Source organism: Lygodium microphyllum, chromosome 9, assembly GCF_053477565.2.
Source record: "Lygodium microphyllum isolate KBCC chromosome 9, Lygodium_microphyllum_v1.1.10, whole genome shotgun sequence".
Classification (NCBI taxonomy): Eukaryota; Viridiplantae; Streptophyta; class Polypodiopsida; order Schizaeales; family Lygodiaceae; genus Lygodium; species Lygodium microphyllum.
Window position 1 is genome coordinate 90,806,634 of NC_141143.1, and position 19,374 is coordinate 90,826,007.

The 19,374-nt window shown below is 43.6% G+C and overlaps 1 protein-coding gene across 5 annotated transcripts in view; it reads left to right on the forward strand.

The window, feature by feature from the left end:
- The window catches only part of SECA2 (Preprotein translocase SecA family protein), a 191,502-nt gene that overhangs the window by 80,950 nt on the left and 91,178 nt on the right, over positions 1–19,374 (forward strand). For all 5 annotated transcript variants that reach the window (XM_087684796.1, XM_087684798.1, XM_087684799.1 and 2 more), the window contains one exon: positions 1,818–1,923. In XM_087684796.1, the coding sequence (XP_087540922.1) occupies positions 1,818–1,923 (106 nt within the window). The remainder of the gene's footprint in view (positions 1–1,817; positions 1,924–19,374) is intronic.

Here is a 19,374-nt window from a genome sequence, read left to right on the forward strand (position 1 = left end):
AACCAAACTCAACTAACTAAAGTGGCATACTAACTGAGCCACGAACTAGAGTAAATAAGGATAGCTATCATGTAGCTATTATTCATGGGCGGTGTACCAACCGCGTCTGCAACTGACAAGTCGGTGACATAAATACACAACGGTCACCCTGGTGTATCACGAGTGGAGCTCGATATCTCAACATTCATGTCTTCCATGCTTCCGATGCCTATTGTTTTCAATAATTTTGCAACCTTTGAGCATCTTTTAATACTTGTTGTTGTGGGTGCATCATGTATCCGTCCTTGATAAAGTTTTGGGGGGGTTTGGAAGGGTTGTTCTTCATTCGGGGTAACATCCTGTTTTCTTGGGGATGTTGGTTCACCCATGTTTGCTACAACAGATTTTGTCTCAATGTGTGCACTTTTGCATTCACTACACCAGTATATTTTACTTTGTGAGTGTCCTGTGAGATGCAAGCTGTCACTGCAAACTCTACAAGCATTTGGTTACTTAGGGAGAGTGTTTTGTCACCGTCTCTGCATTCATCACTGTTTCAAGCAATCAATGTTGTCTCAGAGCATTTCGTCACTATCTCAGAGCATTTCGTCAGTCTCTGGATTTTCATCACCACACACAAAAGAGCATTTCGTCAGTCTCTCTGCATTTCGTCACTGTTTCTCTGCATTTCGTCACTGTTTCAGAGCATTTCGTCACCACATACAAAATCGTCACTTTCTCTACATTTCGTGACTCTCTCTCTGCGGTTTGTCACTGTTTCATGTGGCGATCTGAAATGAGAAAAGTAAGATAGTACACTGAGTGAAGAGAGACAGAAGTACATAGATTTGCAAGAGCACATTTCTAGTAGCATCAAGTGATTGCTTGATACACTAGTTGCCTCCCTCTCTTTTTATAGCTGAAGAGAGGGCAGGGCAAAAGATCTTCATGCAATATCAATATCTAGAGATGGAGTGGTGGAGGAGGTTAAGTACATAGATTTGCAAGAGCACATTTCTAGTAGCATCAAATGATTGCTTGATACACTGGTTGCCTCCCTCTCTTTTTATAGCTGAAGAGAGGGCAGGGCAAAAGATCTTCATGCAATATCAATATCTAGAGATGGAGTGGTGGAGGAGGTTTTCTCTAGACCGTTGCCAAAAAATCTCCAAAAAATCTCTGGGTTGGGAGCTTGCAGTTGGGTCCAGTGTGCCTTCAGAAGTCTCCAGACAAAAAGTTTGGAGGAAAAATTCCTTGGCAGGCTGGTTGTTGAGATAGGTGGAGGGCCGGTCCGTCAAGGTCCAAGAAGTCTCTAGACAAAATTAGTTTGGAGAAAAGGCCAAAACTCTATCTAGAAAAAACCCTAAGTCACTCAAGTAAAAAGTAACCCTCTAAACTACCTTGTACACGATAAAGATTGTTTCTATGCCATAAAGTGAGTAGAACTCAAACAGTTGCTGCTATGTACAAGTGTGAAATACAACTGAAAGCTGTTTACAAAGGAGCTCAAATGTGGTGTTCCCATGCAGTGTACAATGAATTGGCAGTAGCTCTAGCATAGGATATCAAAACAACAATTATATATTAGGAATGAGGTCATAAGACTTTCACTTTGAGCGAATTAAAACCAGCTCGAAATGTGTCTAAGCTTTGTCACATTCCATTACATCTACTGAACAAATTGGAGCACTAGTGTGGAAATTCATTCTGGCTCTATATGTTTTACATAGATAACATCATGCTAGTTGTGAATCTGCTGTCAGATTGGGACATTTTATTGCAAATTTTTAGGGTTGTTAGTTAGGGCCAAATTTTTGATAGATAACTATTATTTTCAGCTTTGAGGATGAACTGCTGCAAAAAACTTTAGCCAAAAACATCCTTGTTACAAATTGGATTCCTTGGGATACTGCCATTTCTGATTCTAAGTTTCTTGAAAAGCAGGTATGAGTTACTAAGACTTGATGATGCTTGTTTTAATGGCAGTTAGTAAGTTTAAAATAGTAGTTACTCAATTTTGTGGCCATGTGTGGATTATTTAACACTTTTGTGTACTTGTTCGGACAAAAGCTTTAGAGGTTACTAAGTTTATTTTTCATACTGAATATCAGGATAAAACTTAAATATTGGGAAAACAAAACAGTGAATGGGCTGCCAAGACTGTGTCTGAAACAGAGGATTGAGATCCAAGCAAGTCCATAAAGTAGTTTTTGCACATATTCACATTTGCTTGAGGATCAGTAACCATTTCACCCACTGAACTGCACAGCCTGACCACATTTTCCCTGCAAACGAAGTATGCAAACCCCAATAGAATTTATGTGACTGGCAATTATTATCTTGGAATCTCTATGATATTGTAGCAATTTTAGCCTGCTTATAATCTCTTTTAAAAAGTTTCAATGAGTTGCGACGATCTCACAGATATTCAAAGCAAAAGAGAATCTCATGCTGAGTCCATCAGAAGAGAACCCACCAAGGCTAGTAGTTGCTCGGTGGCCTGCAAACCATCTGTGGAGGGTAGCATGATGTATTCCATATTGCTTGGCAACCGTTTGCACATTCCACATCAACATATCAGGAGAGGCTGCCCCTTGAGATGTAAGATCCAATGAGAATTGATGTATTAATGGTTGCATGTCACCATCAAATATCTCATGCCAGAGAAAAGAGGAATTAAAACGCAAAGGCATCTTGCTTAAAAAGCGTAAAAAAGGATGGATAGGGTTCTTGTGCATCTCAAAGACCAAAGGGAATAGATCTGATCCAAATGGCTCTAGGTTTCCAAGTGCTATGGCAAGTGAAAGGTATACCCATGGTCAAGGGGGGATAACAAAGGCCATAGCTCATGTTTCAATACCACTAATGCAAAAGCATTTCAATCGTGGTATTGAGGCCCATCCGTTAGTCCATGCCTAGTGGTCGAATGAGATGGATTGTTAGATGTATTAAAATCACTGATGATAAGTCCAGGTCTTCCTGCAACTGCTGCCATAATTCATGATGACCATTCCAAGAGAAAGACATGATTGCAATTGCTGCCATAATTCATGATGACTGGAAATACCTCAGGGAGCATATAGGCCCGTTAACCATAGTACTTTCCCATTACAGGTAATCTCAACAATTATGAGTCTACCCAACATATCTCTCTTGACCAAAATTGGCTAAAACATTTTATGAACAATTAATAGCACACCCTAGTGGGTTCTTGCAAGAACACCAACATAGAAAAGCTTAAAGCCATGACAATGCATGATTCTGGCCGCCTCTTTGTGAGTCTTATGTTCTATCACACACAAAATATCCCAACCATTAGAATGCAAAATCGGCCATATAACATGCTGTTTGCTACAACAGCAAATGCTGCCAACATTCCATGTAGCTGACTTCATGATGAATGATAAAGAAATCAAGTTTGAGGCTGAATTTACCTCTTTGCGGCTTTATTTGCTAGAACAACAAGAACATCCTCATCAAAAAAGACAACCAGAACAACAAAAGCATTCGTCCTAGTAATTTGCACTTTTGACGTCGAGGGTTGATCAACATCAACAATACTACAATGCTGATATTTGCAGTCCCATGGAATAATCACTTTACCATGTTTATGAAAGGTAAGATGTTTAGGGGGGTTTCATGATGACTTTCCATCAAGACCTTATGTTATAGATGCATAAATGGATAGATAGATGTTATAAAGGCAAGATGTTATAAATGTACAAAGTGATGGATCTGTAGATCTGTAGGGCCGCTTGTTTATGTTATAGTTGCACATACAACATCCATGGGTTTCACCTCGGGAGTCCCTCCCACCGAAGATGCCATGGAGCCTTCAAGGCCTCTAGACATCTAGCTCCTCATTTAGCTCTCACACGATATGGAATTGACATGGACCATCTCTCCCCCCTTCACTCCCCATTGATATGCCTCTCCCAAATTGAGAAGAATTTGGTCATGGGATAGGACCTTTACCAATTGCACATACAACATACATGGATTTCACCTCGGTAGTCCCTTTCACTGAAGATGCTGTACTACAGGGACCACTTTATGAGGACTATAGTGGATGGTTTCATTGTGAGACTTAGATACCTAGATGTATACATGCTATATGGTGGAGTTTCCAAAAAGTCCATATTGACCGAAAGTGAGCCAAAAATTTAAAGGTGGTATTGGGTTTTAATCTGAACGGAAAAAAGACCAAAAAGTAAAATAGTTTTGCCAAAAACATTGGAAGCAAAGCCTAAGAGAATCAGCCGCTCTCTAAATAAAGTGATTAGAAGAAAGACCCCTATCTATGACAGGTAGCTAGCTAGAGTAATCTTATAAGCCACAAGCAATGACCGTGAAGAAATAGCACCAACCGTGCATCTCCAAAGAGAAGGGCACTCTTTGAGAGGTAATTTGGTATTCCATGTCTTTGAAAAGGTAGTGGGGCCATTGCACCAAAGAATCTGTATGATTTCAAAGAGCATTTATATGCTTTGAAATCCAAGTCGAGGGTGTAGTAATAATTACATATTCTTGGCTTTTATTCCATGAATATGATAATCTTTGCTATTGTATCAATCTTTTAGCCTATCTTTAACATGTTATGCATTGGAGTCCAGAAAGGGTGATAATGATAATACAAATGATACATTTGTTGAACTCGAGGAAAATGTGTGAGATTGTTATCATGCGTGATAGAAACCATACTTAAAAAGAAACACCTAGCTAGGAAACAACAAATATGATGGCGTCGTAATATCATCTATAGCCTACAGTGGTACCTCAAGCAGGGATGTGGACCATAGTGGGATATAGGTGGTGCAATGTGTATCTTTCTATGGCTTTGTCCAAGATAATTCCCCGTGCTTGATCCACCAGCCCATTTGAGATGTGCCTTGAAGTATTGAATGTAACTGCAATTGTGAAATAATATATAAGAGTGTGTTGCTTCCCAAGAGATGTTCTGTCTTTATCGACACTATTCGAAGAGATAAGAGTCTAGGGCAATGCAACCTAGAAAGTCCATCACCTAAGATAGTGGTCTAAATTTCTCTTGGAATATACAGTGAAAGAGCCCTTTAATCTCAAAGTATATTGGACACCTATGTATCTAGTGCTCCTTTTTCTTTGCCTCGAGCTAGCATAATTGGCAAATTTGACCCTCAAGGATCTATACGCTTGCTCTCTATCCTTTGTTGGTGTGAGGATTTGTGAATTTGACCAATGGAAAACTGTAGTTCACAAAGGAGGTGTGTATTGATGCGCCTTAGGCAAATCACAAAATCGTCCATGGGCAATTGGAGAAGATCATCTAAGTAGAAATCCATGTTTGTCACTAATGGCTTGGTAGGTGTAACCATGTCGTTGCCATATGTAGATAAATGATATCCATCCTCATGATTGTGCTCCTCTTGATCGAGCATTAGGAAAGGAGAGTCAAGGTTATACCCTAGAGATGGAGGTGATTCTTGTGTAACCCATGTAGCTAGAGCCATGTGCTGGTGTGAATGTAATAGCACTTGATGGCACCCTAGAATTGTAGATATCTTGATGACACTAAAGAAAATATAGAGCATCTTTGTTTGGAGAGGTTTCCAAGTTTTTACATGAAAATCACCACCTAGAAGAGGGCCTCAAGCACAATAGGTTTTTCTGCCATTAGTGCTCCCCTCAATTTCTCATGCAGCACTGGACTTACTCCTAATCATTTGGGAGATCATCATTACCATTGGTCTCTCCATCAATTGCCATCCATCATAAATTACCCCTTGTCTAGCAATAACTACTCTATTGTAGGTGGTCTCCTTTGGTAGAAGCTCGGTCCACAAACAAGAGCTCGAAACATAGTTGCCCTTGTACGTAGTATGGACCTTTTCGTTCTTTACAATCTATACTTCATGGTATGGTATGAATCTGTACGTGAAAATTGCCACTTTTTGGTCACCGCGTTTGGCACATTCCGCGTCCCGGTCAAAGTCAAATTTGCACTTTCTGTGCACGTTTTGTCTTGTTTTCTACCTGTGTGGCACGCTTGCTAGTGCATTGTCACTTGCCATTGGATGCCAATTGCCATTGGATTTCACGCTGTAGCCTTGGATGCTTCTTTCCACACTCTTGAGCCTTCTCTTTTTTTCCACTTTGGATCCCTCTCTTGTTCCACGCTCTTCTCTAGCCTATAAAAGATGCTTCTCCCCTCCATCCTTCCACACCAGATCAACACCAAATCAACAAGCATTCTCAAGCCTCAAGCCTTTCTCCCTCTTCAAGCAAGCGATCTATCTATCAAGATTCAAGCCTATCCCGATTCCTACTTCCCCTCTCTCTCTAACTTGCATCCCCTCTCTCTCTAACTTTCAAGCCTCTCACTCTCCCTCTCTTTCTCGAGGCTTAAGGCTCTAGCCTCTCACTATCCCTTGGGCCTCTCTGTCACTTGTGAATCGTGACTCTCCCTCTCCATCGGCATCATGACTTGTGAGAAGCATGAGGCCTTCAATTTGCCATCCATGTGGTGAGGGACACAAAGAAGTCAAAGTCCCACCATTGGATGTGTAAGTATTGCGGGAAGCTCTACACAAGTGGTGTGAACCAACTTCTCCAACATCTTTCCAAGACAGGGGTGCAAGTTGCTCCATGCAAGAAAATCCCTCAAAGCATTGCGGATGAGATTCTCACCAAGATGAGAGGGGGGTCCACTAGAGGAGGAAGTGGCGTATCGGCAAGATGAAAGGGGGATCTGCTAGAGGAGGAGGAAGTGGCGTATTGGCACCAGCACCTATGCCTACTAATAAGGAAGCATCAAATGTAGATGTATCTTCAACTGATATGTCCTAAAGCAAGAGCAATGGAATAAGATGGTAAAAGCCATTGCCAGTGTGGGCCTATGTGAAGGATGGACTTATATCACATACAATGACATGAGGATGAAAAAGATTGATGAAGAGGAGATGATTGATAGAGCCCTTGATCCTATTCGGGCCGTATGGATAAAATATGGTTGCTCTACTCTCACCGATAGATGGAGTGATCGTAAGAAACGGGGTATTATTAACATACTGATCTCATGCCACTTGGCGCTTACTTTTTACGGGCCGTAGACACCGGCAAGAAGGGGAGGAAAATGATAGATGCCTTCATCTATCGCCCCATTCGGCAAGCTATCATTGAGGTATACATTGTCTTTTAAATTTGTTTCTTTCATCATTCATAATTATCTATCTCCCTATTCTCTCTAACATCTATCTCGATTTCCTCTCCCCCCCAAGTCTCTACCTCTCTTGATTCTTGAAAGTTGAATCTTTCCAGGTTTAACTCTCTCTTTCTCTCTCTGAGTATTGTAATTTGTGGTTGTAGGTTGTCCCCTTGAACGTGGTGCAAGTTGTTACTGACAATACATCGAATTGTTGACGCATGAGCCCTTTGCTTGGGGCCAAGCTCCCTATGATTGTGTGGAATCCATGTGCAAGTTATTGTTTGGACTTGCTGATGGAGGACATTGGGAAGTGCAAGTGGGCGAAAAGAGTGGCCTGCAAAGCCACATCGGTTGTCACCTTCTTCAGGGTAAAGGTAAAGGTGTGCTTGTTATGTATTGCGAGCATAGCACAGTCGAGTTAAAGAAGCCTTCTTCAACTTGCTTTGCTTACATGTAGTTATTACTCCAGTGTCTTTATGAGGTGCGGCCTAGACAGTGGTGTCTACTCTATGGAATGAGTGGGATGAGCATGAGACAGAAGAGGCCAAGTATCTCAATGAGCAGATTTGGCAGAAAGTCTGTGCCACTATCATTGTCGTGACTCCCTTTTATAGGGTGTTACGTATGAGTGATTGTGAGGGGTCCACGATGGGCCTTTGTGTTCACTTCTTTAGAGCGGCATTGGTGGAGGCACATGCTTGCACGGTGATCACAAAGACATAGTGCATACATGTTCGAGAGAGAGCAATAAAGCATGGGAAAAGTTGGATTCTTTTGAGGATATTCTTCATGATACTTATGAATGACATGATGATCATGAAGGCAAGAAAGTCAGGTCTTGTTAAGCATATTGGGAGATTGCTTATAAGAGTTGAAAAGCTCAAGGAAAGATATGAAGATGTTTTGGATTTAGATTCCGATTCAAGTTCAAGTAATGATGATGATGATTGGTGCTTACCCATGGACTTGCCAAAGATTGAGGTAAACGAAGCGAGAGAGGATAAGACCTAAAGAAGCCAAGAATCCTCTAGTGCCCCAAATCTATGGGAGAGTGGATCATCATGCACTTTACATCAATAATCTCAAGGTATTTTTCATATTTTAGTATTTTTAAAACTATGGAAATCAATCTCCAATCGGATTTAATCAAGAAGAAAACAAGCAAAAAGTTATTAACAATGAAGATGATCAGATTATTGGAGATGGGCATGGATGCATAACCCCATCCATGATTTTGCTGCATTGGTACATCTAGGCCTACAAGTCGCCGATGGTCATAGAAGATAGAGAGATTTGTTTAGACCAGCTTGCTTATTTGATTTGTGTGATCTCTGTGGATGATCGCAATGCAGTGTTGGAGGAGCTAGGGTGTTATGCAGATTAGAGAGGGCATGTGGTTTTTGCTTCTCCCACTTGTTGGAGGAGAGAGTCACTTGTGAAGCCTCTATTTTGGTGGCAAAAGTTTAGATAGGTGCTGGTGACCCTTTAGCACTTAGCCATGAGAGTACTTGCTCAAGATTGCTCTTTGGGTACATGTGAGAGAAACTGGAATGCCCATTTTGTCATTCACATGAAGATTCGCAATCGGCTAGAGTGAACGGCTAGTCTATTGCCACACTAACTTACACATGATGAGGGCTATGATGAGTATGAGTAGTCCACAGCAGGTAAACACTTAACCATAAAAATAAAAATTTGTTGTTTTAAACTTTAAAGTTAATACTTTACAATTTAGACTTTAGCATTTACAATCTTATGTACATCGTGTAGGTGAATGTTGATACATTCAAGTTGATGGATGGCACTCTTTCGAGTGTACATTAGGAGATGGATGAGGAGGAGGAGATGATCTTTGCGGAGCTCTATAGAGAGCTTATATCAATAGATACTCGTGACACTCACAGTTAGCGTGCTCGTGGGCGAGGAGTTTTGAGTAGGTGGTAGTAGGGGCATGGTTATTCGGTGCCCTCCGACATCGAGGAGGGGTGGTTCAAGTGGCTTGTAGACATATGTAAGGTGGGGCTCTAGTAGCTCCCATCTTGCGCTTCATGATGACATTCACTCCTTACCTACATAGTAGGCATCGAGAGAGCTATCATTTGATGATGATGGTAACCTTATGAGTGAGGATGAGAATGAGTATGAGTGTGTTATCATTTGACAGTGAGGAGTCATCTTTAGACTCTCTCGATGAGCACTTAGATGGCTCTGATTCATAGGTCTTTGTCTTTTTTGTATCTACTATCATTGTATCCACATGCCACTATGAACCAATATCCATGTATGTACTTGTCTTTAGACTCTAGTTGTATCGCATGTTGTGCATCGCGCATGCGGCCGCGAGGGCCACCCTTATGTATTCTTCATATTTTGAAATGAAATGGCTATTTCCACTTTAAACATGTGTTCTATCATTTGATGATTTATGGTTTTTAAAAAATGAAGGCTTTTTTTGGGTACTAATATCGTACTGTACCTTATAAAATCATAAGGTACCATTTAGTACCATAATTTATTGTAGTGTACCTTATCGTACCTGACAACTATGACTGGAAATAAGAGAGTTGGTGCAACCAATGTATCAAAGATTTGTTTGAGGCTCCTAGAATTTTATGTGTGTGCGTTGGTTCTCCATTGCACCTAGTGCACCATAGTGATGAATCAACATATTCTCCTGTACTCTACTCATAGTGGATCTCAGCTTTAAGAAAGTAATCCCCAAATCGACATATCTCCTAACCGCATGCAAAGCCAGGAACCAATTGTTGAATCCATGAGGTTAAGGTGTGTCAAAGACCATGACATTGGTCTTCCAAAGGTTCATGATAAGGTCATGTGTGAGAGGACACGTGATGCATCTTGGTGTTGCAACCTATCTTGAATGTCTAAGATGACTGCTATATCATCATTATATAGTAAGTGAGATACCAATACTCCCCAAGGCCAGCTCCATTTTCTCGTAGTCTATCAATATACCATACTATTGCATCAATATATAGCCAGAAAAGTGTGAGTGAGAGCACGCATCTATGCTTCACTCCAATGGTACTAATGTTGTCCTTTTTGTTAAAAATAGGGAAGAAAATTCTATTAATAACACCTCACAGAAAGACCCCTTGAAGTAGAATGTAAAGTAGAACGAACTCTCTAAAGAGTAGCTAAATATATCACAAATAAGATGGTTTTGTGAACAACCAATTTGGTGGGCTACAATGCTAGACCATCATAGGGGCAATATGGAAAAAATTGCTAGAGTTCTGAATCCGCAGGAAAACCCCTCTCCTCCTCATCCTTTGAGAGTCAACTTGCATCCTCTACCATCTCTTGTGGAGAGTGTGGATGATCTTTGTCCAAATCCTCAAGAGAGTCTTTGGTGTGGTTACTTGTGAAGGGCTATGGTATGGCTGCACCTTGCAGTCCAAAGGGGGGTCTTGCTTAGATGCTATCTAGTGATGAGGAAAGAAAGACTCCCTTGAACATGCTTGTAGCCACGTGCTGGGTTTTCATTTGTCACCCAAGCTACAACCCCCTAGGTGGTGACCATGGTCTCTGGTGTGCCAAAGATTATCATCCTAAGGGCTCTCCTTTATCCCTCTTGAGCTCTAGGACTTCCATAGGGCATGCCTCTTTGTGTTCTCTGGCTCACCATACCTCGTGTATGCCACCGGGTCCCTCTTATATCCAACTTGAGTACCAATTGCTAGGCCTAAAGCTGTCATCTAGCCACCTCCAAAAGTCTTATTAGAATTGGTCTGAGATGCCTTGTCTGTGCCATGTAAGATGGCTGCTAGTAGTGCTATGATCCTAGTCATGTGAATCCTCTCTCCTAGCCTAGTAGTGTAGCCAAAGTAGGCCATGTTGCATGGCCTATCAGGGAATACATCCCTCTAAATCCACTCTCCTAGATCCAACTGTGATCTTTGGAAAGGCCTCCTTCTATAAGCCTAGTGTCTCCATCCATCCAACAAGTAGGTGATTGGGACCAGGTAATGTATCACTTCCTCTTGCACCATGACACTATTGTAGTTCTCTATCGTGTGCATCTTGTGAACTCTGTTAGTATGAGTCCTCTCACTTGAGGTGGCCATCCTCAACCATAAAAATAAATGTACCGTCTTTGTTAGTTGCAATGACAGCAAGAAGGATGTCCCCCTTTGATGAAGAGACCATCCCAAGCCCTAGAAGTATTTGTATCCATCTTCCAATTGGGAAGTACTCCCTTTGGCATGATCACAATCGTAGCTTTGAGTCCCTTGAGATGCTATAGTCTTGGTCTTTGAATCTTCTATGCTAGCTCTTGAAATATGAACGAGTTGTGAATGAAGCTCCTTTGCACTGAGGACACACAGAGTGTACGACCATGACAGAAACACAAAGAGATAGACACAGAGGACAAAACTCAAACCATAAACGCAAAACTCAAAAACTCAAACCCTAAACGCAAAACTCAAACACAAAAACTCAAACGCAAACAGAAGAAGGGAGAGAGAGAGAACACAACTCTGAAGTGAATGAATGCTGTAAATGAATGTAAGAGTGTACAGTGTGCTCAAGGGCAGAGCAATGTCTGAGTGTGACGTCCACCAAAGACAAATCCCAAGTCTATGACCACCAGTCGGAGTGTAGGAGTGCTGAATAGTGAATGGCAGTAGGCTGGTCACCAAAACGCAGTAGTCTGGAGGCTGGAAATTGATAAACGCAACAGTGTACCACCGATCAGAGGCTGGAAACTGTGCACAATCTGTTGTAAATAGTAGGCTAAAAGAGTGTCTGAGAGTGTCAGGGCCTGCAATGCTGAAAACATAGGCTGGCTGACCTTGGAGATGATGGACACCAGGCTGAACAGCAGTTTGGGATAGTATGGAGTAGTCGCCAGCAACTAAGAGGTGTCGCCTACAGCAATGGACAGGCTGAAGATAATGTGGCTGCAGTCGATGATGGCTGGACAGCAGATGGAGGCGGGCTGCAGGTTGGAAACTGGGCGCCAACAGCAGCAGAGGGTGTGTGGGCTGGTGCGACCTGCAAACAAGGATAATGGGTGAATTGAGGCAGCCTGTCTATGTATAGATGTGGAAGGGCGCCCCAAAAATTAGGGTTTCCACTAAACTCTCTCCAACCGCTCCTTGTTTTAGGGTTTCCACTGAACTCTTTCAAACTGCTCTCCATTTAGGGTTTTACTCTAAAAGAGCATTTTTAGTGTGTTTTGGGGCTGTTTAAGAGGCTAATCAGCAAGTAATGCATATTTTAGCAGATGCCGAAGAAGGAAGAGGAGCCTGATGTCGGTCTTCATGTGGTGCGAAGAAGCATAAGGAATGAAAGAAGGTGAAGTGGATGAAGTGGATGAAGCACCCGGCTAGAAGAGCAAGGTAGAAGTCACCGCCATGATAGCATCGAGAGAGATGCTGCAGGATCCGCCTCGGGAGGGGAAATTGCCATGCTGGAAGAAGAGCAAGCACTCCTAGGATGATAAAACCATGAAAGGAACGGTGCGCATCCCCTTGTCTCTAGCCCAGGGAGGACCAAAGAAATCTACAAGTTAGCCCTACACTGAAAGACAAAACCCTGCAAAAGAGATGAGAATCTGCAAACATAGAGGTTAGTGGTGAGATGCTCCAAAGCAAAACAGAACAGAAAGAAAATCTAACTCAAAATAAATGCAATGAATGTGTATGTGTGTGTGTGTGAGTAAATGCAGTGAAAGACAAAAAAATTGAAAAACTAAGGATAATGAATCCTATGGGCCCGACTCTAAGAGTACGAAAAATTAATGCTAGATTGATCTAGGATATCCGAAAGGACCTAGAGACATGCGAGTCGAAGAAGGTGGCTACCATCGCGTACAGGCTCTGCCAAGGGAATGCCTGATGAGGTGGAGAGGAAGTTGAGATGGATGCATGAAGTGCAATGGGATCAGATCCGGCAGACCAATCAGCCAACCCCTCAGGGGTAGTGAAAGAGATGGGCCGCTGAGGTTGTACTTGAGCCACATGTTCAACAGCAGCAACAACGGGTGCTGAAGGAGCAGATGAAGCAGGAGCGAAGGGCGTAGCCCCACTGGATTGTGTAGTCACAGCGGTCTGCGGAGGCTTTTTAGGTGAAAGACCTTGGGCCTTTGAGCGACACTCCTCGTCCACATGGCCTGCTCTCTAGCAAGGTGTGCAAAGCTAGTTTTTCTTAGGGAGTTGCTGCTAGATAGGTTTAGATTCTTTGGTTCCAGATGAGGAAGAGGAGTCATCCTTTGATGGGCTTGCCTTCGTATCTAGCGAGTTCTTGCCACTGGTGGTTGTCCCTCTTGAAGAAGAGGCAACCAACCCCCACTGCTCTGAATAAGACTGTGATGAGGATTTTTTATGGACTTGATCATACAGCCTCGTGTAACGCAAAATTGGTACTCAAACTCGTAGAAGATTGGCAATCTAGGTTGGGAGATGATGTGTTGAATGAAATTGAAGTACTTGGCGGGCAACTTATTCAAGAAGAATGTAACTTGATCGTCATCTGACTTTGGAGAGCCAGTAGTGGCGAACTTTGCTAGTAATGGCCTATATTCAGCCAGCTTGACTTTTAGATCGACCCCTTCCTTAATAGAGAACTCTTGAAGCTCAAAGTCGAGATTGATGCGGCGAGTATGATCACGAGCCGCATAGCGGTCGAGAAGGTGACTCCAACGCTTTGACGCGAGCGGGGAGTGCTGCAACTGAGAGTGAAACTTAGGAAGCAATCCTTGCATCAGCTTAACATTGGGTGTGGCATTGCGGGCTCTCCATTGACGGATGTAATCAGGGTGAGCTAGTTGAGGGTTCGGCATAGGCTTTAGGCCAATGATGAGGTCCTAAAGACCCTGAGACTCAAGCACTTATTGCATGAAATTAGACCAAGTGGTGAAATTTGATCCGTTAAAAAGTATCTTATCCGTGAAGGCATTCTTGGCTGTTGCAAGAGGAGTGGTAGTGCTCGGAGATGGATAGTGTAAAAAAGTGTAGTGTGGGTATGATGGGGGAGTGGAGTAGACTTGGGAAGGGGCCCCGGAGTGCCCACCAGGCATGCGTGTAGTGTGCAAGGTGGATCCATAGGTAGGGATGGGTTGACTAGGCATGGGCATGATAGTCACATGATGAGGAACCCAAGGAGGTGGGACGGGAACATGGTGAGCAGAAGATGGGAATCCTTGGGTAGGTGTAACCCAAGGAGAGTGTGAAGACGCACCATAAGCTGAGGATGGAAACCCCTGCGTATGAGTGGTCATGGGAGATGTGAAGCTGGGGATAGTGAGGGGGATGCCCATCACAGTCGTCCGAGGAGTTATGGGTGTGTTCATGTGCTTGAAGGTGAGAGACACTGTGTTAAAGAGTGGCATTCCCCCTAACGAAGTACCATGGTGCAAAGAGGTAGAGAATGGGGTGGAGAAGGAAAAGGTGCTAGGAGTGGAGATAGAAGATCCAACCCCTAGGGTGTGTGATGCAGATGTGGATTGTAATCCAAGGTTTTGGAAAGATGATGAGAGGTGTGATATAGAAGACGGTGGGATGGGAGGGACGTGAGAAGTGTGTGATATGCTCAAATGAAGAAGAAGCTGTAGATGTACCTGAATTTCTTCTGCTTTGTGAGCCCCCTCTATTGAAGTTCACATATGCAAAGCCATCCGAATCCCGTGTCTCAAAAGAAGAAATAGGCGAGGGTTTTTGATTCATGTAAAGCAAAAGAATTGTACAAACCTGACATTGGAGTTGACTGAGATGATGAAGATGGATCGCCAGACGTTCCGAATGGCGTATGTCCTACGTGATCGGAGAGGTGGCCAGCCTCACCAACCGGTCCGGATGTGGTAGCAAAACTGGTAGGAGGGGTGTAAACATCACCATACTTGTTGCGATAGTACTCCTCAAAGTCCTCCTTTGTCATGTTAGTGAAATCTGGTGAAGGTGGAGTGTCGTCCTCCTCACCAAGTCCATAATGCCATCTCAGGGCCTCCAATGATGGAGAAGCCTGATAAGACATCATAGGAATTGGAGAAGAAGCTGTCTAGGACATTGTGATTCGGTTACAAGTCGTATTGTGTGCCTCGCACAAAGACTAGCTCTCCACAATATCCACAAGATACTCTTTACAAGAGCACCGGCTCTGATACCATGTGAAGGAAACTGCTAGGGTTTGCACTGAGGACACACAGAGTGTACGACCATGACAGAAACACAAAGAGACAGACACAGACACAGAGGGCAAAACTCAAACCCTAAACGCAAAAACTCAAAAACTCAAACCCTAAACGCAAAACTCGAAACTTAAACACAAACAGAAGAAGGGAGAGAGAGAACACAACTCTGAAGTGAATGAATGCTGTAAATGAATGTAAGAGTGTACAGTGTGCTCAAGGGCAGAGCAATGTAGGAGTGTGACGTCCACAGAAGATGTATCCCAAGTCTGTGACCACTAGTCGGAGTGTAGGAGTGCTGAATAGCGAATGGCAGTAGGTTGGTCACCAAAACGCAGCAGTCCGGAGGCTGGAAACTGGTAAACGTAGCAGTGTACCACCGATTGGAGGCTGGAAACTGTGAACAGTTTGCTGTAAACAGCAGACTAAAAGAGTGTCTGAGAGTGTCAGGGCCTGCAATGCTGAAAACATAGGCTGGCTGACCCTAGAGATGATGGACAGTAGGCTGAACAGCAGTCTGGGATAGTCTGGAGTAGTCGCCAGCAACTAAGAGGTGTCGCCTACAGCAATGGACAGGCTGAAGATAATGTGGCTGCAGTCGATGATGGCTGGACAATAGATGGAGGCGGGTTGGAGGCTGGAATATGGGCGCCAACAGCAGCAGAGGGTGTGTGGGCTGGTGTGACCTGCAAACAAGGATAATGGGTGAATGGGGGCAGCCTGTCTATGTATAGATGTGGAAGGGCGCCCCAAAAATTAGGGTTTCCACTAAACTCTCTCAAACCGCTCCCTGTTTTAGGGTTTCCACTGAACTCTTTCGAACCGCTCTCCGTTTAGGGTTTTACTCTAAAAGAGCATTTTAAGTGTGTTTTGGGGCTGTTTAAGAGGCTAATCCATAGTTACCAGGAACGGGGAACGGGACCCCCTGGAACGGGGGGAACGCCCAAAGCGAGGGAACGGGAACGGAGGGAACGGTATATATATATATATATATATATATATATATATATATATATATATATATATATATATATATATATATATATATATATATCTCCTCTAGAGAGAGAGAGTCAACACTAGTCTTAGAATCTAGAGAGACAGATCATATCTATTATCAACCATGAATTATAATTCATGAAATTAGACTCTAGAGACATAATAATCAAGTTTCAACTTTCAACAATAATAAAGATTCAAAACATTGTAACCAGCAATGGATTGTCGCATTCATAATTCAACACTGTAATCAACAATGTTGCATAAGTCCAACTGGCAACAAGTGTGCATTGCAAAAACACAAAATATGCACTAAACAGTAAACTTTAAAGCCTAAATAGTAAAGATCCAAGTTACAAGAGCTCCAATTTCCAAGTCAATACTCTAAAGTTCCAAAAGGCTAGCTACTAAGTGCTCTGATTCATGGAAGATGGCTCCACTGTTCCTGAATGCTCATCCTGCTGAACAACATCCTGCCCATCATCATCACCATCATCATCATCGTCATCTTTTTCCCAACATATAAAAGAATCAGCCTTTGCAACTGATGTACGAGCTAGCAAGCGAAGATTGGAGCTCACATAAACTAGGTCATTCGTCTTCATTGTACCAAGACGATTTCTCTTCTTTGAGTGAATGTGATTGAAGGAGCTCCATAGTTGCTCTAAACAAGAAGAGCTAATTGTTTGGCTAAGAATACGAATAGCCAAACTCTGCAACTCTGGAGCTTCTGCCCCATAGTCCTCCCACCATAAAGCAGCCCCAATATTTGTCCTGTCCTCTAGTGCATCCTCTGTACCAAACATCCCTAATGTTTGTCGATATACAGAGAGCTGATTTTTAATTTTGCGTTGCATTTCACGGCTAGGATAAAGCCTCGCAAGCAATGTGTTCCAAGCCTTGACCACCTCAAGGTCTCTTTCTTGCATCTTTCCTTGAAACTCAGGATCAAGCACATATGCTGCAGCATGCATAGGAGAGTCATACTCATTCCATCTGCTGATGCATAACTCCTTGATTTGCTCATACCTATCTGCATTTGGTTCCAAACTCTCCAACCTCTCAATCATGCGATCCATACCTTCATAGATCTTCCCAATGCATGGATCCATGCCATCTGCAAGCCTCAACATGTGCATAATAGGATCAACCATTTGGTTGGTGCGATTAACCTCATCCCAAAAATCTCTATCAGAAACATATGCATTACATAACACAGCAGTAGCAGTGGCAGCCCCAGTCCAATTTTCATACTCATCACTAGCAAATAGCTCCCTAATTGCACCTTTGCAATAGTGCAATCGACCAAGCATAAGAAAGTTATATGCAAATCGTGTATCCGAGTATTTAAGAAGTTCTTTGTCACTTCTCTTGCGAAACTCAGCATGCAAGTACTGATGATTACATATAAATGTGATAATCTTGTTGCCTTTCGCAACAAGAGATGCAATCCATGGCAAGTCCCCAATATCCTTCAACAAGTTATTCAAGCAATGCGCCATGCATGGACTAAAGGTGATATGTGGATACATTGCCATTAAAATGTTTCCTGCTGCCCTGTTTGTAGGTTCACCATCTGCCACAAACTGCACTACATTTTCTGCCCCAATAGCCTGCACTGCCTCGCACCACTCGGATGCCAATACATCTGCACTCTTTCCAGTCTCTGAAGCATCATGACTACCAATGAAGTATACATCTCCACGAGAATATGCAACAATACCATGTATGGACCTATGGCGTGTGTCACTCCATCCATCTGCTATCAATGTCACTCCATTTCTTACCCATTGATTGCGAATATTTGCTGTTGCAATCTCTATGGCTACTTTCTCCTTTTGAAGCAATGTAGTCCTGATAGTTTCTGATGAAGGGGGCTTATATGTGGGTCCATACTCTGCAATCTTTGTCACCATATTTAAAAAATAAGGTGACCTGGCTGATTTGAATGCAATATGGTCATGGTAAAAAAAGCGTGCCACTGCTGCATCTGTTTCCTCTTTTTTCTTTGGTTCCCATGAAGTGTGCAATGAACTCTGTTTAGCACCACGACCTGTTGCCATTGATGGCCCACGAGAAGGCTGCGTAGCCACTAATCCTGGTGGTCTTCTGCATGAAGCACCATGCCCTGCTGGTCTTGGAGTCCATGTTGTTGGATCCACTGCTATATTTGGCGTCCTCCTGGCATGTGAATTCCCCATAGATGTGGCTATGCGGTCAAGTAACTCCTGCCTTTTCTCAATTGATACATTGGTGCAAAAACGCACCTCTTTCCCCTCCTCATGTAGAAGATGGGCTCTCACTTTATCAGCCCCACTAGTGCGAGCATAAGGGCAAAGTTTGCATTTCCAAGGGCGAGCCCCTCCACCTCTCAATGGCACCCCTGCATCTACCTCATCCCACCATGACCAAGTAGTGCTTCGACTTCGTCCTGTTGTTGACGAAGTACCTGCTGAGGATGATGAAGATCCCATAGATGTCAATGCTGCCATCTATATAGAAGTGACAAATAATCAGTAAACTGTAAACTTCAATGAAATTAGTAATTACAGAAATTTGCAGCCAACATTTCAACATCCATGCGTCAAAGTTCAATGAAAACCAAGGTCCAAAGTGTACCGTGTGCCGCACGCGACGTAGGCGGGAGACTCAGAGGCAGGTGGGAGAGTCAAAGCCGAGCAGCCTGCAGGCGGAGGAGCAGGAGCAGGCGGGGCAGGTGCACGGAGCAGGCGGAGGAGCAGGTCCCAGGAGCAGGAGTAGGCGGCGCAGGTTCACGGAGCAGGGGGCGGAGGAGCAGGAGCAGGCGGGGCAGGCGGGGCAGGCGGGGCAGGCGCAGGGGACAGGCGGGGCAGGCGCAGGCGCAGGGGACAAGCGCAGGCGCAGGGGACAGGCGGGGCAGGCGCAGGGACAGGCGACAGGGAACAAGTCCAGACGCAGGCGACAGGCGGAGGGGACACGCGACAGGCGCACGCGACAGGCGGAGGGGACAGACACAGGCGACGGGCGATAGCGGGAGGCGGGAGCGAGCTGCGAAACGTCAACAGATTTTTTTTTTTAAATT